The 24,872-nt window shown below is 36.3% G+C and overlaps 2 protein-coding genes across 2 annotated transcripts; one reads left to right on the top strand and one right to left on the bottom strand.

The window, feature by feature from the left end:
- The first annotated feature begins 4,577 nt into the window (after positions 1-4,577).
- LOC133809777 (nicotinate phosphoribosyltransferase 1-like) lies at positions 4,578-11,322 on the top strand. Its single transcript, XM_062245976.1, has 15 exons — positions 4,578-5,155; positions 5,823-5,970; positions 6,547-6,666; positions 6,808-6,942; positions 7,055-7,116; positions 7,245-7,320; positions 7,801-7,902; positions 8,162-8,278; positions 8,780-8,838; positions 9,506-9,680; positions 9,909-10,043; positions 10,140-10,238; positions 10,380-10,488; positions 10,709-10,821; positions 10,921-11,322. Exons 1-15 carry the CDS (start codon positions 4,998-5,000, stop codon positions 10,996-10,998), a joined length of 1,686 nt encoding a protein of 561 aa, XP_062101960.1. The 5' UTR covers positions 4,578-4,997; the 3' UTR covers positions 10,999-11,322.
- A 366-nt stretch (positions 11,323-11,688) lies between these two features.
- LOC133809793 (DNA polymerase alpha catalytic subunit) lies at positions 11,689-21,973 on the bottom strand. The gene is made up of 31 exons (XM_062245977.1): positions 20,678-21,973; positions 19,971-20,141; positions 19,798-19,881; positions 19,581-19,655; positions 19,316-19,380; positions 19,086-19,176; positions 18,793-18,981; positions 18,255-18,418; positions 18,021-18,135; positions 17,290-17,469; positions 17,082-17,195; positions 16,702-16,821; positions 16,297-16,611; positions 16,114-16,206; positions 15,730-15,848; positions 15,536-15,608; positions 15,390-15,446; positions 15,193-15,285; positions 14,625-14,747; positions 14,447-14,544; positions 14,304-14,349; positions 14,049-14,162; positions 13,876-13,959; positions 13,624-13,737; positions 13,449-13,538; positions 13,282-13,358; positions 12,838-13,057; positions 12,650-12,703; positions 12,453-12,572; positions 12,288-12,362; positions 11,689-12,199 (listed from the first exon to the last, which is right to left on the bottom strand). Exons 1-31 carry the CDS (start codon positions 21,857-21,859, stop codon positions 12,053-12,055), a joined length of 4,662 nt encoding a protein of 1,553 aa, XP_062101961.1. The 5' UTR covers positions 21,860-21,973; the 3' UTR covers positions 11,689-12,052.
- Between the last annotated feature and the right edge of the window lie 2,899 nt (positions 21,974-24,872).

A 24,872-nucleotide genomic window follows, 5' to 3' on the forward strand; every position in this document is an offset into this window, starting at 1 on the left:
TATGAAATTCATCTCAATATTGTGTAACAACAATTTACACAATAAAGGGTAATATTTGGAGGTTACAAATTTGTAACACCAAATATGTTACATTATTTGGATATATCTCATATATCTAAATATTGTAACTCTCTATTATATGTTACAATATGTGACACACTTTGTCACATTTATTTAATCTAAAACATTATATTATAATATAATATAATTTTACATTATATTATAAAATAATATAACAACTTATAGATTGGCCTTACCTCCGGCATTGTCAGGCGTACACAATGTATTTCATATTTCAATCCTTCAGAAATATGTGTCAGACGTGACTCATGTATTGAGTTACAAAGATCTAGAGCTTGAGGCAAATCTCTCCTATGAGGAACAGCCAATCCAGATACTAGACAGGAAGGAAAAGGTCCTGAGGAACAAAACTATACCTTTGGTTAAGGTATTATGGAGGAACAACAAGGTCGAGGAAGCGACCTAAGAGCTGGAGTCAGATATGCAGAGTCAGTATCCCGAGTTGTTCAGGTAAAATTTCGATGAGGAAATTTCGGTAAGGAGTGGATAGTTGTAACGTCCCAGATTCCCTAATATAGCTTAGTGTCTTGATTAGGGGGCTAGGAGGTCAATAATTGGTTTAATGTATTATTATGTGATAATATGCACGAGTATGTGAGATATATTATTATATGACTAATATTGCATGTTTAAGTGTATTAAATATGCATGTGGGTCGTTTCTTATTAGAAGGACATTTTCGTAATTTTGGCTCGTTGATGGCATATTTGTATATTTATGTGTATATGGATTAAGACCACATTATTATGTGGATATATTTGGATTATTCGACACGAGACAATCCTAGCGAGCAAAGTAGCAGTTTGGTCATAACGGGGTCAAATACCGGGCTCGGGGAGAGCCTAGGGGGTAATTTGGTAATTTAGTGCATTACCGGAAATTTTTGGGTAATGAGAATTTTATTTGGAGGTATTGGTGATATTTGAAGAATTAGAGGGAAAAGTGGTAAAAGACTAATTTGCCCTTGGTGACATTAAATGGGTTATATTGGACCAATGGGCATTTTGGTCATTATTCCAATATGATGACTTAGTTGATAGATTTCTTCAGCCAAAGGAAACCTAAACAGAAGCAACACTCTCCCTCTCTCTCTCTCTCTCTCTCTCTCTCTCTTCTCTCCGCTGGTTCTCTCTCACTATCTCTTGAAAGTTTTGGATTGAAAAGCTTGGGTTTTTGAAGAATTTGAGCTAGGAACTTGTTAGGGTAAAGCTAGGAAGCTATTTCAGTTATTGAGGTAATGATTCTGACCTTGATCTCTCTGAGTTTCTGATGTTTTCTGCTAATGTTCTTAGTGTTCTTGAGTTTCAAGAACTCAAGTAGTGATGTTTAAGTATTAGTGGTGATTTTTGAGTATTGTGTTTTTTAGTTATGTTGGAGGTACTATAGCTGCTTTGTAGTCCGTTTCTAGGATTGAGATAGGTTTGGGGTCGGTTTTGAGTTTTGAGATTTGGAGAACACGAAGAGAAAAATCCAGAATTTTAGGTTCTTTGGCATTGGTGCTATAGCGCCAAGTAGGTGGCACTACAACGCAGGTCGGGTGGTCGGTTTGCATTTCTAACTGTGGTGCCATAGCGCCTGGTAGGCAGCGCCTTACTATTTTCCAGGGAATGAATTTTTTTTACTTTTTGGGGTTTTGGCCCAAGGGCTCGGGGGACGATTCCGCCACCCTGTTTGGTGGGATTGGAGGTCGCGAGAGCGCGGTATTTGTCCCGGGATTAGGTTTTGGAATTTAAACTCATTGAGACATCATTTATGGGTTGTGACTAGGTTTTCGCTAGGGCTCAGAACGGGATCGTGCTCGAGGGTCGCTCTTATTATCTGTAGCACTCGGACCAAAGGTAAGAAAACTGCACCCAATATGTGCTACGTGTGATTATCTGTTGATTGGGGCTGAGCCCATTATGAAACACAGCTATCACTATGTTTGTATTTGATTGGCTGAAATATGTGATCATCCTGTATGCATACTTGAATTATCTGAAGTATGCCTATTTGTACCTGTATTTGTATCTGTATTTGTATATGCATTTATAGCAGGATATCTTAATACTTGTTAGAGCGTTGACTTATTAGTCAAGAGAGTCAATAGCGCATGACGCACTGATCGAAAGGCTAGGGCCCGATCAGGGACGTACTATTACATTAACCAACCCTATGGTTGCTTGAAAAACAAAGCGTTTGGCTAGCTCTATGGCTAGTTACTTAGAGCTAGGGCGAAGGGCCCCGAGTGACTCTATGGTCACAAAGTTAGGGCATAGGGCCCTAGGTTGACTATAAGGTCATCTATTCAGGGCAAAGGGCCCCAACTTGACTCTATGGTCATCTGATTAGGGCTGTGGCCCTAGAATGATTCTATAATCATTTATTTGTACTTGTATGCATTCATGAGTATGTTATTATGGATGGGCATGCTATATATTCATTTGAATATGTATATATTGTTCATGCACTTGTATTAAGTTTTCTTGCTGGGTCTTAGCTCACGGGTGCTATGTGGTGCAGGTAAGGGGAAAGAAAAGCTGGACTAGCCATGAGTTGGAGATCTTAGGTGGAGACGTGTACACATGCGACCGCTTGACCACCACAGCCAAGGTTTATCAGGGGAACTAGGGTTAAACCCTATTTTTGTCGCTTAGGTCGACGGATTGTAATTTTTGAGTTGTAATGACCATTTTGGAATTGTAAACAACTTTCTAAACGTTTATTATGGGATCCCATGTACAATTTAATGTTTTAATGAAATATCAATTCCTTTTGACCGATTTTTTTAACCCTGGACCATTAATCACATTTAGATGCATGTGTTATGGCCTAATGACTCGTTTAGCGAGTTAAGCACTATTTAAAATACACAGTGTAACAGTCTTGGCTAAGCAGGGCGTTACAATTCGATTCGATTAGAGAGAATATTGCTAGTCAGAGAATATCACTTATGAGAGAATAGTTCAAATGTTTGTTTTTTCATTCCCCCTCTTTGAGCCTCTTTCGTCTTTCTTATAGTCATCCATCATCCTATGACTTTCTCGTCCTCTAAATCCGCCCAACTCGCTCCAATCGGTTCCCTTCTAAGTTTCGCGGGAATGGTTACGTGTGTCTTGACCGTTTCGACGTCCTTGGCTAACTGATTGTATCTTGATCCGAGTTCGGGTTTTGATTGATTGTTAGACAGTTCATATAGCAAATATGGGCTTCTTGCTTATGATAGGTTGGGTCTTGCTGGCTAATCTGTTTGATTTGTTGGGGCTAGCTAATCTGTTTGATTTGTTGGGCTTATAATATGTCAAATTGGGCCTTACTGGCTAGTCCAACTAAGTGATTGAGCTTTTGGTATGTAGGCAAATTTTGCCCACTACATGATTCAATTCTTAAATTAAACTATATGGCTTATTTTTATATGCAATTTTTCTGCTAGTTTGAGTTGTGTATATATTTCTTAAAAGAAACTCAAATGTTTATTTAACAAATCATGTTTTGTAACATATTAGTTTGTTTAAATAGAAGTTTATATTTAACCTTTAATAAAATAATATACTCTTTAATATATTTTGATTATATACTATTGAGTTTTTTAAATAATTTTAGTGTGTTTATAAATTTATGAGTTTATAAAATATGTTGAATATAACATTTAGTCTCTACGTATAGTAGTCTTTCACCCACCGATATTTCTTCCAAAATTCAAAGGAGATTGGGCAATATACTTTTTGTGTAATGAATGTGTTTTTACAAATATTATTATTATTATTATTATTATTATTATTATTATTATTATTATTATTATCAATGTGTTATTTACTTTCATTAAAAGAATATTATCAATATGATATTTCATACATGGTAAGAATGTGTATTTTTATTATCATTAAATGTTGATATAGTTTGTCATTTTGTACTAAAAATATAAATAGAATTATGTGTATAGTATTTTGATTAAATTAGTAGTATGCTTCTAAAAAAAAGTCCTATATTTAATGTGGTTCTAACATTAATGATGTTTTCTCTTTTAGTGATTCCTTTTAGCATTAGTGCAATACAAAAAATACGTTGTTAATGATAGTGCATCACGTTTTGTCAAAAGTTGAATAGAAATGATGAATGAAAACAATGATGATAAAAATATATGTATATTATATATATATGACTTTGCACATTTTCAAGTTTTAATTTTGCATATATTCTTTGAATTCTTTTCTTTCGTATATTCTTACACTATAATACACGGGTAAACGTAAAAGTATCACTTTCGTATAAAAAGGGTCGGGTCGGGTCAAAGTTATTATTCTCGAACTTGGACGTGACTCTTCAAAGTTCGTTAAGGACGGGCCACGACGATTCAATGCTACCAAAAAAATTTAGAAATTTTTTGTTTTTTTCCAAAAATATCTTTTTTCTTTATTTTTTTTATCATTTTACAAACGAAAAAAATTAAAAATAAAAACTGCACCACCACAGAGTCTCAAAATAATCAAATATGAAATATCACCTAAGTTTTAGTATAAATTGAGGTATCATAATTCAATATTTCATAGATTTGGTCGAAGTCATTTGATAAAATTAAAAATTAACAATAGAAGGAATGTTTGTAGAGGTAGAAGCATAGGATCATCGATTAAAACGGTTCAACTCTCTATTCCATAACCTCTTTCATCTTTTTCTCACTCTTCCCTTTCGTTAAAACCATTTTTTTGTTATTATTTAAACAAATAATTATAATTTCTCGTCGTGAGGCGCACGGTAGCTTTCGCGGGGAGTTCAACACTGTATAGATTTATATATATATATATTTATATATAGGTATAAATAGACGTGTATGTATGTGGAGGAAGGTCATAGTTGATTGATTGAGGAAAGAAATTCAAGTTGAAGAAGAAGAAGAAGAATTAAGAAAGAAAAGCCCTAGGAATTGGGAGTGAGCAATGGAGGCGGCGAAAGCAAACGGTTCCAATGGGGAGTATTCGAGTCCGGTAGTGGGTGGTCCGACCAATCCAATGGTTACGCCGCTGCTTACGGATCTTTATCAGTTCACCATGGCCTACGCTTACTGGAGAGCCGGCAAGCATAAAGAGCAAGCTGTGTGAGTCCTTTTCTCTTTTTCCTTTTTCTGTTTGGTTGACGAGAAACTTTTTTATATTTGAATTTCTGTTTTCTGTTTGGTTCCCGAGAAACTTTTTGGAATTTGAAACTTTATTAGAGTTTATTTTGTTATGCCTTTTGTCATGCAATATGTATGGATTGGCAATCAACCATTTCAATAAAAACATAGAAGAAAAAAAGTACTTTTGTACGTATGGAACCAAACTGAGATTTTTATGATTGTTTCGACAGTTTCGGTATAAGGACCGTAATTTTTTATTTTAGGAAAAGTTTACAAGAACCGTAATATATATACATCTATATGAAGACTGTGTTTTGTTATAATTTGGAAAAAAAAAAAGTGAAGCATTGCAAAAGTACAACTTGTTTTACTGTTTAATTAAGTGAAGTATCTCAGTTACTGGTGAATATGGATTAGTTTCGAAGTATTGACGGCATTGCTTTTTTTTTATTATTATTTATCTATTTACTTTTTTAAAAAAATCTATATTTATATACATGTTGGATTGTAGTATGGTAGCTTCAATGGCTCATTTTTATGTCTTTTAGTGTTTACAACTGTTTTGTTGAGTTATTTTAAATGAGGTGGTGCAATGTGTTGAATGTCTGTTTAAGCAGCTTCTCTATTTATTTATGTAATGTTACAGATTCGATTTGTATTTTCGGAAGAACCCCTTTGGTGGTGAATATACGGTTTTTGCTGGTTTAGAAGAGTGCATAAGGCTGATTGGTAATTTTAAATTTACAGAAGATGAGATTGCCTTCATTCGCCAATCTTTGCCTTCTTCGTGCGAGGTAACCAATTTATTTATCATTGGCTGACAACAGATTTCTTCTTAGTTTATGAGACAGCAGTGATGCATGTTAATCCTTTTTAGATCTCATGAACTTGTGCCTTTTATTTTCAATAATTATAGAAGATATGGCTAAGCAAAATTTTGTATTATTGGTTTTCTAATATCAGCAAATATTACAATCATGATGCAGTTACTTTCTTTTCTTTTATATGAACATAAAACTTTTAGTGCTGTCAGACCTTTGTTTGCAAGACTTTTCGTGATATTAGAGTATGCTTTGATGCAGCCAAAATTTATGGATAGCTTTTAGTATGTACAACAACTTTCTATTTTTCCTCCAATGGGAGCCTTTATCTTATTAAAACTGTAAATATTTTCTGAGCTACTTTTCATCCCCTGAAAATGTGAAATTATATAATTCTGACCACATTGAAAAACTTTCAGAGAGGATAAATTTCCTACTGGTGGGATACTAGACTTGAGCATATGATTTGCCACTTTTAACTTATTCCTCACCAATATTTACATTTACCGAATAGCTCACAGTTAAATAATCAAAATGTTATTGATGTAGGACGGCTTCTACGATTATCTTAGGGGTATCGACTGTTCAGATGTTGAAGTGTATGCTGCCTCAGAGGGATCAGTTGTTTTCCCGAAGGTCCCAATGATGAGAGTTGAAGGGCCTGTTGCTGTGAGTACCATGAAACTCGTTGCTGTCTTATTCTTCTTCTTCTTCTTCTTTACTCAGTGTATAAAAGCTATCTTTTAGTGCTTAATTTCTGGTCCTGATTCATATTTTAAGGCCAATATATTTTATCTCTTACTATTTCAGGTGGTCCAATTGCTGGAAACTCCATTTTTGAATCTTATCAATTATGCATCATTAGTTGCTACTAATGCTGCAAGGCATCGGTTTGTTGCTGGGAAATCAAAACTTCTACTTGAGTTTGGGCTTCGAAGAGCCCAGGTACTCTGCATGAGTTTGAGCTTTTATAACCTGGTGGTTGTTTTTACTGATTTTTGAAATGTTTGTGTGGGTTTATCTTCATCAAAATGATGTTTTCCATCTGATGTTATAGGGGCCTGATGGTGGAGTGGGGGCATCAAAATACTGCTATCTTGGAGGATTTGATGCAACAAGGTAGTTTTGTATTATCATTCGTCGTGCTTTGGATTTTTTAGTTTCTATTTTCTTCTAATTCTTTTAGTTGAACACTCTAAGCATTGCCTGCTATAACCTGTCTTCATCTTTATATTGTGTTTTTACAGCAATGTTGCAGCTGGGAAGTTATTCGGAATACCACTTCGTGGAACGCATTCTCATGCTTTTGTTAGCTCTTTCATGGTTTGTAGCTCTTGGAAGAAATTGTATGACATCTTAGTGTGAAGTTTAAGGAGACTTGTTGCAAATTAAATTAATTACTGATTTGCATGTAACCACAATATGCTCTATTTTTGCAAAATATTTACAAAGGTTTATATGAAAGTATGTTTTGAAATAAGCAATGTACTGTTCTGTTTCTTTATGTCCTTTTTTACTCTGTTGCTAAAATGTACTTGATATGATGTGTCATGTGTATTTTATGGAATGAGTTAGCAAACAGTTCTTGTTCTATAAAGAACATTCACACTGCAGAAATACGTACAAGATATATGTGCGCATATATGTATTACTTGCCAAGCAAATGAGCTTGCTGACTGTTATGCATTGATCTTCTTATTTATCATATATGTAACTAGGTTCCTTGGCATTCTTATTCACTTCTAATTTATAGGCTTGTCTGCATCTTCATTTATCTTTTTTCTTTTTTTTAATGTTTTGCAGAGTCCAGACGAGATTGTTGATAAATCACTTCGCAGCAGTGATGGTTCAACTACTTGTGAGGATTTTATTAACTTGGTCCAGACTTGGTTAAACAAAATTAAGGTGTTACATACATGGCCTTTAGATTATCGAATTTCTACAGTTTCTCATATATTCAATATGTTAAACCCTTTATGTCTTTTCTTACTTTTCAAAATTCGTCTTCTGACCGTATCATTAATTTTGTTGCATATATTTCCAACCATCACTTTTCATCTTCTATGTGAAAGCAGAGGATCTTTTTCATGATTCCAGGCTCTTAGTTATAAGGTTACATATTTGCATGTATACTTTGTTTATGCTAGCTATGCCTGTTTTGCAGTGGTCAAATTCATTACATGGACTTTTTGGCGAAACCAATCAAAGTGAGCTGGCAGCTTTCATATCTTATGCTCTGGCATTTCCTAATAACTTTTTAGCACTTGTAGACACATATGATGTAAGTAAATATGTATAGAATATTATCTAATCATATTTTACAGTTCTTTGAGAGCCACATGCCATGCTTTGTGCTTGTATGTTTTTTGCTTCTTTAAAATTTGTGTTAAATCTCCTTTTGATTTTGATATCGCATAATTGAAACAATGTATTTCTTGAATATTACAATTTTTCATTCTGGATATTTGACTTACAAACTTAATTCGCTATTGAATTCTCTTTCATTAAGGACTTGGTGAGCTATATATCTGAGTAACTAAATATATGGCAAACCTTTTTTTCTTAATTATTATTATTAATAATTCTTACAGCTAAGAGGAAAAACCATTTAAGTTGGTTAATTATAAAATGTCAAATGAAGACTTTGCTTATTTTATATACTGGTCAAGTTTTTCAAATCAAGAAATAATCCCATTGCCATTTGTAATCATACTTTTATAGCCACAGCTTGTATTTCTTATTTGTAGTGTCTTTGACACTGGCCTTGCATCTGTTTTACTAGGTTATGAGGAGTGGAATTCCAAACTTTTGTGCAGTTGCCTTGGCACTCAATGATCTGGGGTATGTTTGAAAGAGCATATATTAGCTTGTTTATATATGATGAAAGTGCTTCTCTGAATGTTGGATAATAATAATAGTACTGTAATTTCTCTTTTCAACTGTCATTTTAGTTTTTTGTTATCCCCTTTGTTCAGCCCCATCATGTTGGGGATGCTAATTTACAAATTGAAGTTTGCAAAGATATAGTTCTCTCTTGCTATTCCCAAAAGGAAAACAATGTATGCAGAAGTAATGATGATGAGACACTGACAAAAATGTGAATAGGGATTGTAAGATGTTTCCACTCGAGAGATTTATATAAATCCATATTTATGGTATCTAGAAGCAATTTCTAAAGCTATCTCTAGATTTTGACAATTACTACTGATGTGCATATAGTAGGGATGAGTAACTCCACTGTCTGATAATGTTTACTCTATTCAAAACATAACCTACCTGCTTACTTTCTATAAATACTTATAAATGTGATTTGGTTATATATCTAAAACAAACAGTTGACTCTTCTTTTTGCACTTTTTTAAATTCTTTATTGTTTTCTATCCTTGTTTTAGTTTTTATTTGTTCTTTCATGTTAGCAATGTAAATATACTTAACTGGCTTGATCATTGTTACTCTTTATGTATTTTAAAAAAAAATTCAATAATGTTTTTGATGATTTTTACCTCAGCTACAAAGCAGGAGGTATCAGATTGGACTCTGGTGACCTAGCATATCTTTCTTTGGAGACCCGGAAATTCTTTTTGGCAATTGAGAAAGAATTTGAAGTGTCTGGATTTGGAAAGATGAGTATTACGGCTAGTAATGATCTCAATGAGGAAACCTTGGATGCTTTAAATAAACAGGTAATGCTTCAAGGTTTCTAAGTGTAAATATCATCTGGTTACCAATGTCTGTGAGTGAAAGATAAAAACAAGGGGCAAGGTTTGATGTGAATCACGTTGGGATAAATTATAAGAATCTTAACCCGGTTACTGATCACTTTTATTACCTGTACCATGGGTTGAATATGCAGAAATATCCTTATGGTGGAATACCCAAATTTCTTAATAGAAAAGTTTCCTTTTATGCAGGGTCATGAGGTTGATGCGTTCGGAATTGGAACTAATGTGGTTACTTGCTATTCTCAAGCTGCCTTAGGTTGTGTTTTCAAGCTTGTTGAAATCAATAATCAGCCCCGCATCAAGCTTTCTGAAGATGTTTCAAAGGTTTGAACACACTTTAAAACCATTTTCAGTATCTCTTTTGGTTTTTGCACGACTTACCTTTAGTTCTTATCTTTAATTTTCTGCATGTGGTTCTAGGTCTCTATTCCTTGTAAAAAACGGTGCTTCAGATTATACGGGAAAGAAGGTTATGCTTTGGTAGACATAATGACTGGAGAAACTGAACCACCTCCAAAGGTATAGTAATCTCTATTTTTTTGATAATTAGAAATATTAACCATATTATACCTTACTATACAATTATGATGGCATATCTTTTGGAGTTGTAATACTTTTTGATTATCGTGTCAACCTGAGGTTTTTGCTTATCACGTTCAGGTGGGAGAAAGAATCTTGTGTCGTCACCCTTTTAGTGAATCCAAGAGAGCATACGTGGTGCCGCAGCGTGTTGAGGAGCTTCTCAAATGTTATTGGCCTGGGAATTCTGGTGCAACTTCAGTTTTATGCACTCTCATTTGTGTATTTTTATTACATTTTTGGAGTCAAAAGCAAAAAAAATTCAAAGCGTACCTAAACTTTATTAGCACTAACTTGCGGAGGCCAATCTTTTTAACAAAAAATTGTCACTAAAGAACTGAGAAAAGGTCATGAACCATGACAGTACATGTACCAGTGTCTAAACTAATCAATTCTATTGTTTATTGAAGAGCTCAAACGAGAAGACCTGCCACCTCTCAAGGAAATCAGGCAGCGGTGCATCAATCAACTTGATCAAATGCGTTCTGACCACATGAGGAGACTAAACCCAACGCCATACAAGGTACCCTAGGACACCTCTTATTTCCCTATTCGTCTGGTTCTGTCATTTTTCACTAATTGTTTTCGTAACCATGTTTGTGGTACACTTCATGCTGCGAAGGTGAGTGTGAGCGCTAAGCTCTACGACTTCATTCATTTCCTATGGCTGAACGAGGCTCCAGTAGGAGAGTTGCAGTAAGAGAGTGGCCTTCTAAACAGGGGGACCATGAAAGCTAACACTGTACATTTGCAGCTTTGCAATAATAAATAAAGAGCGAGAGGAGGGTTTGCTTAGATAGTAAGCATAAGGCATAATAAATTTATTCCGTCAGTGTAGTTGTGGAATAATTAATTGTTTCTTCGTTAATAAAAATCATTTGTGCTTTTTGCCTGTGAAATTCAGTTATTATTTCGTTAGTCAAGTGCTGCTTATGTACACCAATTTTCGGCATCAGAAGTTGCCAAGTACTATGAAATCTCTTTCAGTCATATCTTTTACTGTTGGGTTCAATCTTGACTGTTATAGAGTTCTTATTCGTCTACATATTACCAGTTTTTTTAAAAAGCTCCAGTACTAGCTACACTTGTCTCATTTTGTTAATACATTTCTTAACAAACAAAACTACTTGTATAATTGAAGGAGCGCGTTTCTGTTTGTGATAATTGGAAAAAACAAAAAACGAACAATGAAAGGGTTTTGGTGAAAGAGCAGTGTCCCACTTTGTTAATCCGTACTAAAGTTATTTAAATGGGGTATTTTGGGGCAAGTAGCCGTAGAAGTGTTACTACAGGTGGCAAACTTTCATATATGAAATATCTGCCAAAATATATTTACTTAAAGCGTAGCCCTCAGATAGGTTATGTATGACAAGTTGACAATTCCAGCACGAGATGTTAATCAGTACCATTTTGTATTTAATGTATTGTTACATTACATTAACAGTATAGAAATAGTAGAGTCGCAAAGGCACAAAAGTGCATGCCTTCATCACATATAGTACACCACATTATCAAGGGTTCGAGTTTAAGGCCTGTGTTCTTTCTCTTTAAAATATATAAAAACCCTTTGGAAACAGTTCTTGGCATTCATGGCTTCTAAATTAGGGAACGCATCAAGAAACATAAGATTCCCTCTAAGGACATTCTTTAACGGTACAATGAATCTTCGGCGTACATATTATTATATATACATGAGTAGATCAAAGAATAAAATTAAGTCAACAAAAATGAGTTGAAGCAGCTCACACTAGAAATCAAACTGATACGGTTAGACTTTGCAGCTGAATCCACCCGTAGGCACAGCGGTCCCGAATGCTTTGAACTATTGATGCAGCCAAATTGACCACTGGACGGATTTTTGCCAATTCTTTCTCCACTGCCAATCTAGTTGTAGGGTCCATCTGCAGCAGAAAGTTATACACATTCAATTACAATCTAAATCAGATCATATGTCAAGTCAATAAAACCATTTGATGAAACTCAAATAACCTTTTCTATGCAGCGTACAGTATCCAACACATGACAGAAATATGAGAGCTGCTTGTACAGATCTGCTTCTGTGTACTGGAGAAAGTAAACATTTGTAATCAAAATTAAAATTAGTAATAGAAAGAAAAGAAATGATCTTCATTTGAATAAGTTTGTTGAGCAAACCTTTCTTGTGAGTTTCCCGTTACAGCTAGGATAGTTTGGACAAACTGTGCCTCTCTCGGAATCACCAAGAAGTCGAAGGTTTAGGCTTCGTGTAGTGTATTTGCAAGTTTCATCATCGCACTGAAAAGCAAATTCATTGGTTATGAAAACCTACCAGTACTACATTTCCAGAATAGTAAATATAAGAGGTGAATTACCGTCATTAGGCCCTTGTAATACAATGACATGAACCCTTCTGCTTGTCTTTTGACCTGAAAGATTAACAGACCCGGTTCACATTGTCAGTGGATTCTCTATGAAAATAGTATTCAGAATCAACAGCTTAAGTTTCTGTGGAGACCGTTGAAGTCCAGTACTTTCCTAAATGAAACTACATGATAAATACCTGGTTGGCTATCATTGCCGGAGACAGCTTTCCTGCATCGCCTTCTCCTGGGCATTTGGGGCAGCACAATCTCTGCCAAAAGTTGCTGGTAGACTCCTCTTCTTGTGGCCTTGTTAGATTTTCCTTCACTGACTTACAAATTGAATTAAAGATGGCTGGACACTCGAAAGACCCAGAGCAGCTGGGACATGACATGCTCAGCGGCTCACAACCTCGATATCTGCAATTGACAAGTATATTTTGTTTCATTTTCTCTACTATTTGAACAACAAACCGCAAATAGCTCAAGATGCAGGTGGTTCAAATCCTTTAGTATATGCTTTCCGCAGTTTTAAATGTAATCTTACACATTTTTACAGGTCATTGTTTGGAAGAATTGACATATACGAAACATGTTAGGACAAGTAGTCAAGAATTAGACCAAGTACACAAAATAAAGGTTACCTCTCCTCATCGTCAATGGCGAACAAGAGTGAACTGGATGGATCACTGTTAACATTGTCTCTTGAGCTACTTTTGAACTACAAGAATCAATTTCTTAGCGTGTTAGAAATATGAAAGAGGAAGAATTTCCGTTGTATAAGAGTCAGGGAAGAAAAGAAATAATTTACCTTAGACGAGTCAAGTCCCAAACAATCAGCCAAGCGTTCTGGGCTAGTACCCTGAATTGAAGCACACAAACGTGACACCACAGGATGGATCTGCACGAGGAAATTATGCCATAAAACAAAGTAGAGGATGTGGAATACAAATTTATCTTTTGTACATGAGACAACAAAGTCACACCTGCTGAGACAAGTAGTAATCAATATCAATCATCCATTTCCCATCTTCTCTTTTTAATTCGTCAGGGTGTCTAGCACGCTGAGCGATTCCAGTTGAGCTAATTGAACTAGTCCCCTGTCCAGAAACGGGAAAGTGATAAAGAGGAAGAAATTGCATATAAAAATGAAAGGTCATATCTTAAATTTAATAACACCAAAAGCTCAAGTTCAGCCTGCTAAATCAATAGAAAACTGAATCGATTGCATCACAAACCTGCTCACAGCAAATAATATAAGGAATTGTATCGCCAACAGAGCAACCACTTGAGTATCCACTTTGCTTCAGTCTTTGTGCCACCTAGGAATGTTTCCCGAGATGACATTGTAACATTAAAAAATGTGATTTGAGAGTTTGACTCATCTTAAAAATCAGTTCTTTAAACTCACCAGAACATGTGGTTGGTTTTTAGCATCAGGATAGGCCTCAGGTGGTTTAGTCAATGTCTTTGTGATGATATATTTCTCAAGGGCTACTTGACCTTTCCTCATATCCTCCTGAACCTGTTCAAATGCAAAGGAATTAAACATAGCCAATGCCTTAAGTCTATCAAGGACAATAGTCAATTTAGTGCAATTCGCCATTTTTACACTTAAAGTGGAAAGTATTCTCAACTCCCATCTAAATAAAACAGATGAACTCACCTTCATCAGAGAGTTATGAATTGCTTCAACGACGTCCTCACAAGATCTGTGCGGGCATAAGAATCGATGATGTGACAAGGCAAATGCATTAGCACCAAAAAAAATATGAAATCTTGAAAAGTACATAGTACGGCATAGCCTACCCTCCTGATAAAATTTGACTTAAGCAAAAATCTCCAAGTTCCTTTGAGAGCAAGCTCCAGTCTCGGCGAACCATATCAAGGCCTTTACGTTCAATAACCTGCACAAGAAAAGTTGCTTTTTGCTTGTCCCCCTAGTAACACTACTGACAACAAGAGCCTAAAACTAATTTTATAGTACCTCATACGGCTTCCCATCCTTAAACAGCACTTTTACAGCTGCATACTTCTTCTTCTTGAGAAGTAGCATCCTCTTGTACAAACCATCAAGGTCAATTTCTAGACATCGATACTTCTTGTTAACCTAGTAGTGATAGTGAATAAAAAAAGAGTTATTACACCTTGCATTAGGGAATAAAAAAGAGAGTAATATATAGAAAAGAAGCCAAAATTGTATGGTGTATTTGTAATGCACATGGTGTTAAATGCCAAAATGGAGCTAATCATCAAACCCTTCCAATAGAAATGTTAAGTATCAATCTACAAATTTATTAAGGAAAACAAAAGTTTATACAAAATGTCAAGTATCAATCTACAAATTTCAAACTTCGAACTTATCATTATAGGACTCTTTTCAAGAGAATGATTACTAGTAAATTTCTCATCTTAACACATGACACTGTGTTCGCATCTCTTTTACAAAAAGTAATCCCTATGGACCCAAAACAATCAAAAACTTAATTTGATTTCTAAATGGAACCATACAGTAGGATAATATTTTCTGAATAAGTTCAGAATCATGGCCTTACCTCTTGGATAACTTTTCCTGCAATAGGTTTTGCTTTGGCTATATCGTCCAGTCCACTATAAATCATAATAGAATCTGTATCGCCATAAATTACCTGCTACATAGAAATGCTGCATCCTTTAAAAACTAAATCTTTTAACTAGTTCACAGATAATTAAGGGCGTATAAAGTTCCAGATCCTGATATACAAGAAATGACCTCTAAGTTCAAATTGTTCTGAACAAGATCAACAGTACTCTGTAGAATCTCCCTTCCCTGCAAAACAATCACATAACTGGCTGAATACTTGATAGAAGCAGTCTAAAAATCATTACAGTTTCTTGTAACATGAGCGCATTACATACCTGGAGAGTAATGAGCTCTGCCAATGGCTTTGCATAAAACCTAGAGTTTGAAAACCCCAGACATCCATACATACTGAATACAGTAATGGTATAGTCATATAAAGAGAAATTAATAGAAAGGGATTAAAGACATTATCAAATAACAAACAAGGCAATTTAAAAATTGAATTCAGAGAAAGAAGAGAAACACCAACCTATTTGCTGTGAGCTTCAATGCTTGCTGTTGAATGTCAAATTGTTGAAACTTAATTCCAGATGCTGTCTTCATCCACGACTTGACCATTCTCCTTCTTTCAACAAGATTCTTCAGCAGCTACACAATAATATGAGAAAAATCATTCAGGCACTACAAGGTATGAAAAAAGTTAATAGAAGAAAAAACGCAAGGCAGATGACTCCACATTAGAAATACACCCATAAAGCATAAGACACAAATGCTTAAGACAAGATCTGTCATTCTTAATGCCAAATCAAACTTTATGAAAAATGGATATCTTTGCAACAACATGACAAATGACCTATGAACCGAGCAAAACGGTAATCAATAAGCAATACACTTATATACAAGAAAATTATACCTCAGGTAGTACCCCTGGGGTTCTACTAGATGGTAAACGAGAAAGTATCCCGTCTGAAGATCTTTCTACGGTTGTAAAACATATATTGTATTCCTGTGAAAACAACACATCAATATTCACAAAAATAAAGGCATGTTAGGAGCTACAGTAGCAGCATAGGTGGTACTAGATTTATTTACTAACCTGAATAATAGAAGGGTAAAGACTATTAAAGTCTAGAAGTAAAATATATTTGTCATATAGACCCCTTTTTGGCTCCAAAACCAATCCACCCGCATAGGAAGGTCCCTTTTTCCCTTTTCCTTTATTGGCATTGTTGTCCAAACTTGCATCATCCGCATCCAACTCATCAACATTTTTGTTCTCAACACCATCGTTTATTCTCCGTTTTACTTGTTTTGTTACCTTTGCATTAAAAGAAATCTTGTCGGGGACAATATACTTCTTTGCATGGAATGCATGCAACAAAAGATATTCTACTCTTTGGGCTCTTGCACCCTGAAAAGGCACACATTAGAGGCATAATATAACAATCAGGTGCATTTTCAAACTTTCATAATAAATGACAAAGAACTATCATATACTCACTTGCATGGATTTCCCCCACAAATTACCACTTATATTAGTCAGTTGACGTGTGAGGGGAAGAACACTAAGATGAAACATGAGTTCCATGGACAACCAGGCATCTGTCTCGCCATATTCAATCTAAATACATCAAGAAAACAATATAATTGTTATTAGAATGCATTAAACGCTATATTGAGGTATTATCACTACATTTAGCGTTGTAACATTTTTTTGGCCTTAGTTGCATGTTAAAATTAACATTAACATCCTTGTAAGTCAACGCTTAATAAAACTAAATTGGTTAAAAGGAAAAAAAAATTCTTTTTTATATCATATACATGAAAACAGAAACAATAATCGACTAGAAATAGCAATCAATGGTAAGCATTGGAATGTACAAGTTCCATGAGGGAGTCCATTGTTTGGAACATGCGTGGAATATCTTGTGGAGAGATTTCCTTCCTGTCTTTGTTCAACTGGGTCTTGGTAAGTTCTGTCAAAGAATAGCTAACCTGAAATAACCAATTTGCATGTGAGAAACTGAAACTAAATTGACCATCATTGCTGCATTTCAATAGCTCCTAAACAAAGTACAAAGGACAATACCTCTTTTAATAGGTCACGGGAAGACAAATATGTATCACACAACAACCGACCAGCAATGCAAGACATGATCCCTGGACTTGCTCCAGATCCAAAAATGGTATTCCCTTTTGAAAGTTTAGGCATCACAGATCGCTTGAGGCGACCTATTTTTGACCACATAGTGCTTGGCACTTTGCAAACCTGCAAAATTAAAACATTTGAACATCTTTAAGACAATGGCAGCACATTATGTGCACATATGATGGGATAAGTGGAACTTGTGTTAATGAGAAACCATGACTTGATTTTGGGCACAATAGTAACATAATAGTAAATTGTCTAATAACAGCAAGATCCTAAATGTGCATCTGACCAGCAAAACAGCATAATTGGCAGCTTGGAAAAACAAGCAAATTAGATGGATTGGAAAAGGAATAATAGCACGCAGATGTGCTTTTAATTGAATAGCGATCAAGTTCTTTTTGTTTTAATTAACATACATGGAAGGAAGCTAGAAGACAGCAGGACAATATTAACTACTTGCTCATAAATGATGACCTTTAATTATTATTATTTTCCTTTGGAAGAGGGGAATGCTGAGGGGAGCTTCTGCTAGGTAGTTTAATGCACCCAGAACATATTACTCATTGTTAAGCAACTTGCTAATAAAAAGAATATTTATCGTTCAACTTGCAAGGTACACATTAAGTATCTAAAATTGATTGGGATAAATCACTGTGGAGTTTTCCCACCTGAGCTCTATGGAGAAGAATATCCAGATCAAACCCAGATATATTATGTCCAACAAGAATGTCACTGTCTAATTTGTGTAACTCAATCATCAAACGGTTTAACAAAGCCCTTTCACTGCAAAACCAAAGTTAAGCACACTTCAAAAGAGGAACAATATAAATAAATTACAGATATTGTTGTTCTGTCGGATGATAAAAAAAAGGATTTAGACTTTATGTGTGAGTAAAACTTACCTGCTTTCAAAGCATAATACATTTGATCCAGCCTTTGAGTTTCGTTCCGCAGCCTCTTTAGTGAATCCCATGGGAAATATTCCTCCATCAAGCTTACGGACAACAGTAAAATGACTTAGCATACCAGGTTTCTTCCATTCTGAGGCCAACATTGGACTGTCAATCTGAAAGGTCAAATAGCAGCATTAGAGATCTAAAATTCCCTGAGAATTAAATTTAATTCAAATTATAAAAATATAAAATGCATTTAAAGTAAAGTATCTTGTTAGGATACCGAAAGAGTAATTAAACCAACAGAAATTTCCACGCTGTGCATACACCAACAATTGATGTACAAATTGCATTTTTATAATTTGTTGTGATAGCAATACTAAATATGCATACCGCTTTTCCAAGTTAGACTAGACTGTTAACTTAAGTAACAACATTACTCACTACTCTATCTGTTCTTTAAGAAATGAAAAAGTTGGAAATCCAAGAATTTGTATGTCAAAAAGCAAACTAAATACAGTTGAGTGACAATGATTTTATAACAAACCTTAGCCCTGTTGCAGCAGATAACAGATGCAGAGACAATTTCATTGACATTTTGCTTCTCATTGATAATGGTTTTCAAATTTATGGCTGCCACAACAACTGGAGGAATCTCTCCAGTTATCTTTGATGAAGTTGAAACCCCTATGTCTTTTGGAGAATCAACAATAACCTCAAATTTGCACCAGCTGACCTGTAACATATAAACAAACTGTTAGCTGAATTGAAAATGTGTAGAATAAGCCATCGACAACATCACTTGAAATAGAAGGTGATTCTCAGACTTCAAAATCTCACCCGTTGTGGAGCTGGGCATGCAGAAAATTTTGCAATTGACAGCCAAGATGGCCCTTTTATTTTTCTTTTAACAAGAAAAAGCTCCAAAGCGCTGCATATTGCAAAGTCAGATTCTATTCTTTTATTAACCAACTAGCAATTGTGAATAATTCCACAATTGATGAAGGTAAGAAGAAAATTTTGAGTTACTCATCAAGCAATGGAAATGAAGCTGGAATATTGTCAAGTACCTATTATGTGTTCCGAGCAAAGCACAGAAAGTTTCCCCTTTCAAATCTGATGGAAGGGGCGGGTCCTGCAAAAGCGAAACCAGAGTTAAACGGCACAAGATAAGAGTCCAATAAATTTGATACTAATCAACAAGTCATATAAATCAATGCCTTCAGCGATATTTATGGGGGAAAATACAGGCAGCACAAACTGACAGATTATAATTATAGCACATATTTTTGTAATAAGAAAACAACTGAATCATCTGATTGTCAACTGATGTACCTTAAATGGATAGTTTATCTTGAGTACATAGTTTTCCCCTACTGGTATGTCAGACCGCTCAAATGCATATTTCCTCTGGAACATATATACGTGAACAATTAGCAAAAGATGAAGTAAACTCTGAGCAATTCTCGACAGAGAGAGTTAGATAACAAACTTAACTAAGAAACAGGGTAAAATGCTCATAGCAGAACTTAAGAATGAAGAATTTACAAACCTTCACCGGTGCCATACTAAAATTAGATACATTTAGATCTAACAAATGTTTTGCCACATCGTTCTTTAATCCTGAAGCCACACCCTAAGAATGGGAAACAGAAAAGCATCTGTTAAATTTAAAATAGAAAACTAACATAAGGGGGGGAATATATATTTAGATAATTAACATACTTGGAGCGTTTTACGAAAATCAGCTGGTGAAATCTTAGACTCTTCAGCATCCTTTTCAAGCTTAGTCAATTCATCAGCGTTAAAAGAAGACTGGTTTGGAATAGCATAGACGCATCTCTGCATGTTCTTGACCACCACACAGCAACTGTGATATGCAGTTCCCGCTTTGACCTGCATTGCAGAAAAAGATGCCGGTTTTTTTTTTCAGGGTTAGTTTATATAGACCATAGCAAATTCTAACATTCTCAGCCATAGGGGGCACTATAGCAACTCAAAATATTAAATATCATCTTTAAGGACAATTTTGATTCTAGGAGTTGAATGGAAGACATGTAGTTGAAAATAAGGATTAACTTTGCTTTAAAGCATAAGATATAATATGAGAATGGGTATTAGTTCATTATGTTGAAAAGTATCATGTCCAGGGTGAGTACTTGAAAAAAAGGGTTAAACTTCGAAAATTTGGGAATCGAGTATGTTAAATTGATGTCTCGACCTCATGCCTTATGTTTGATTTTGAAAACGAATTCCAGAAAGTAGAAGTATGCATGAAAGACAAGAAGCAAGAACTCTGATAAAACACTGGGAGCTAAGGAAGCCAAAAAAAAAAAATTGAAGAGAGAGAGAGAGAGAGGAGATTTGTTAGCTTCTAACCAAAATCACATTAACAAAACTAAGAATGTCACATTCAAAATCGTCATTTTTACCTTCCCAAATAGATAGAGTGTTCCCATATTAGCACCATAGAATTCTTCGTGAGCATCAATTATGTAGAAAGGAATAGAACCATCTGAATCCAAATCAAAATCTAAGTTCTCTTCACTATTTGAACCATTGACCTCTACAGCTCCACCACTATTCCCAATTTCTCCGTTCCTGACTGCCTTCCATCCTGCAGTAGCACTCAAAGCCGGGTCCTTTTCTTCTTTAGTCTTCGCATTTAAGGTAAACACCTCCTTGGCTGCGGGTTCTGCCTTTGCTTCAACAACATTCAATGTTTTCTCATCAATCCCGCCTCCCATTTCTGCGGAGTCAGAAGATTGAATGTATGGAGCCCGACCCGGTTCTTCATCTAAAGTTTTCCCTCTTTCTAACTCCGTAATTGAGCCTTTATCTTTTACTTCTTCGCGATCTTCACCAGAATTTAATACAGAATCATTCCCAACATCACTGCCCAGTTCTGAATCACCATTTCTATCAGCACGGGAAAATTCAGGACGAGCCAATAGATCAATACCTACATTAGATACTTTCTCGCTCTTATCATTCAAGTTAGCCGAAATAAAACTCTTCGAACTATTCAATGGAGTAACATGTACCCTTCTACGCCTCTCTCTATCAGTGTCATCCGGCGCGAACTCAGCAATAACATCATCCACAATGCTATCAGAAGACACTAATTTACCCTTATCGTCACTATTCTTCTTAAACACCGAAGAAGTGAACATAGACGAAAGCCTCTGCTTACCCATCATGGCCGCTGCGGCAGAAAGAGAAGCAGAAGAGGAAGAAGGCTTTTTCGGCCGAGGCTCCTTCTTCTCAACTTTCTTCCTCTTCGGTCTCTCCGATTCACCTCCGGACTCATCCGACGAAAGAAGACCAGCTCGGGACCAGTCTTCTTCCTCCCCCTCATCGCCGTAGCCAAGACCATCGTCGTCGATGATGAAGCCCCGGACTTCTTCTTTCCTCTTGGCTACCAGGGCGTCATACTCGTCGTCATCGACCATGTCGTAGATTGGATTCTCCATCTTGACCTGGTAACCTCCAGTTTCGGATTTGCGGCCGCCGCTTCGTAGAGCTTTGAGGCGTTCTAGGGCTCCGGCACGAGCCATGGCCTCGGATCCTCTCCCCCGCCGCCTCCCGGCTTCGACTGGTTCCCCGTCCGCCATTTCTCTCTAGCTCTCTCTCTCTCTCTCTCTCTCTGGATCTTGGTGCAGTCTGAGAATGGAGTGTGTCTATCAGGGTTTCGAGTTAGTTGGATGTTGAGAAATGGCGGGAGTTTGTAGTTTTGGCGCGAACAGAATGAAGATGATCTTTTCATATGTTACAGTAATATATTGGGCTTTTATACGGGCTCAACTTCCGGCCCATTTATTGGGCCCAAACTTTTTTTGTCTGTTTTTTGTATAAATTATATGAAATATGGTATTTTTATATAATTTTGATAAATATGAGATTTTCAACTTTGTACATTTTTCATGACTTTTTCAGTTTTTTTTATTTTATAAATTTTTTTTTTCATAATTTAATTATAGTTGTTGACTTGTGAAATTGGCCAACAGTCGTATGTGCAGTATACGACACATTTTGAACAAAATAAATGAAACAAATGTCAGAGTACGATTATCTTAAATAAACACGCAAGAATTTTATAGTGGTTCAGTCATGTTCATTATGATGAACAGTAATAACCTAATCAACTTCGTCTTTAGTATTGACTTACTCGACAATTACAAGCACGGACTAATGAGTTCACTCGTCACTCAGATTTTTCTCCCAAAATTCTAGAAAAAGAGAAAAGATCCCCCTTTATAAAGCCCTGGGTTATTTATTTATAGTACCCAGGGGCTGTTACATGACTAATAATATTGGGATCGTTGTTTGGCACACGATTATCAGGTAGTGGAGATACGTGTCCATCTTCCCATGATTATGAGATCGTGGGTCTTCTCGTTGTCTTCTGTGGATTGTGGTTGATAATTCACGATAGAAACCTATGGGAAGATGTTAAGTCTCTATTGGTATATGAGACTTAGGTGCTAGGCCCAACGACCAAAGCTTGGATGCTGGACCTGTGACCTTTCTGGGTGCTGGACCTATTGATCATAATGGTGCTAGGCCTGTTGATCTTCGGGGTGCTAGGCCTACTAATCTCAGTTTGAACAAGAGTGATTATTTCTCAGTGAAATGTACTTGGGGGTTTAGGCCGACCACCCCATAAAAGATGGGGTGGGCCGACCACCTAGGTGGCCCTTGGGCCTGCTTAGGCCGACCACCCTAGGGGTTGAGGTCAGGCTGACCGCCCCTAGGGGTCCTTGGGCAAATTGGGGCCGACTACCCTAGGGGTTGGGGTCAGGCCGACCACCCCCGGGGTAGGGGGTCAGGCCGACTACTCCTAGGCCCTTGGGCCTACTTAGGCCGACCACCCCTAGGGGGTTTAGGCTTGGTCGACTTTCCTAGGTCCTGGAGCTATCTTTTTTGCCCGTCAGTCTTTTCTCAATACTTTGTCATTTTTCCCTGATTTGTGATGTCACGTGTCACATTCTCATTCGCAACGTCATCCTCGTATTTTTTAGGGATAACATTTGCCCCCAAGTTTATTACAATGTTTTCAACATTACGATAAACTTGATCCTGGCCCGAGAAACATACCACAGCAGTACTTAAATAGTTAAGTCCCTCGGGACATTACAGTACTTTTTTAACTATCGATACTTTGCTCAGTACGAATTTTTCAGGGACAATTAGTAATTCCTAAAAATAATTAGGTTTTTCAAGGAAAATTAATTTCCTAAAAATCTAACATATTTTAAAGGAAAATATAACATATTTTTCAAGGAGTTTTAAAATCCTAAAAATAAAAAATATTTTTCAAGGAATTTTAAATTCCTAAAAATATAGATTTTTTTCAAGGAATTTAAATTTTAACCATATTAGATATTTTCAGGGAGATTTGAATTCCTAAAAATATCTTATCTACCTCAGAGGTTATAAGTAGATCCTCTCTCTCATTCCTGCTCCATGTGCCACTTTCAAACATATCCAAGTCTGATTTCTCCAGTTCCTTCTCAAACTAAAATCTTTGGTAAGTACTTTCTTCTAATCCTCACATCATTTAATTTAAATGTGCTTAGATTTATAAGAAACTCTTAGCATTTTTGAGGAATTTTTGTCTGAATCTTCTTGTTTTGTTGTACCCTGATCCAAAATAATTGACTTACTTGAATCAACATTTCTCTGTAAAATTCCTTAGCTGGGCGATTTCCAGGGTTATAAACCCCATACTGTATGATTTCCAGGGTTGCAGGACCCTAGGCCGACCACTCACTAGTCCTGGTGATTTCTAAGACTCCAAACCCTAGTGCCTGCGATTTCCAGGGATAGGATCAGTTTTGGGCCGGGCACCTCCATGGCACCCAATCATGGGCTGAATACCTACTGGCTTCTCCTTGTGCGATTTCCAAGCCTAGAATTAGAGCTAGGCCGAACACCTCCAGGACTCCCAATCTTTGCCTAAGGCGATTCCCAAACTTAGAATTAGGGCTAGGCCGACCACCCATAGAGCTTCATAGGCCAAGTACTCCCCTTCCTTCCCTTAGGCGATTTCCAGGCCTAGAATTAGGGCTAGGCCGACCACCTTAGGGGTTTATGGGTCGAGTAGCTCTTGCCTTAGGTGATTTTCAGGGACTCGGGGTGGTCGCCCCAAGCATAAGCCGACCACCTGAGTTCCTAAAAATATTTTTTTTTACCTCAGCTGATTTCCTTGGGGTGGTCAGCCTATGCTTAGCTCACTGGGCCGACCCCCTATATAGAATCTTGCTCCTGATTTCTTCATTTTTACTCTTTAGTTCATGAGCATGCCCCTAGCTGTTGGCTTCATTATGCTCATTTACTAACTTTAATCTTTTTTTTTTTTTTCTGTTGCAGATGTCCAGCTCTTCTTCATCAGACAAGTCAGTAAGTGAGCGTACTCCTCAGGAGTTCTTGGAAAGGTTGAAAAGGATTCTCCCTCATTCTGCTTTATACTTATTCAATGAGGAAGATTTCTTAAAGAGGTACTGTCCAATGGCGAGAGTGAAACAGACAACTCGGCAACCCTCTGAAGATGATCCTCAGATTGCCAGGCATATCACTCAGGGCTCCTCATCGGGCTCTTCTCAGATTACTTCTTAGCACAGTACA

The sequence above is a fragment of the Humulus lupulus genome, chromosome 1, assembly GCF_963169125.1.
Source record: "Humulus lupulus chromosome 1, drHumLupu1.1, whole genome shotgun sequence".
NCBI classification, from domain to species: domain Eukaryota; kingdom Viridiplantae; phylum Streptophyta; class Magnoliopsida; order Rosales; family Cannabaceae; genus Humulus; species Humulus lupulus.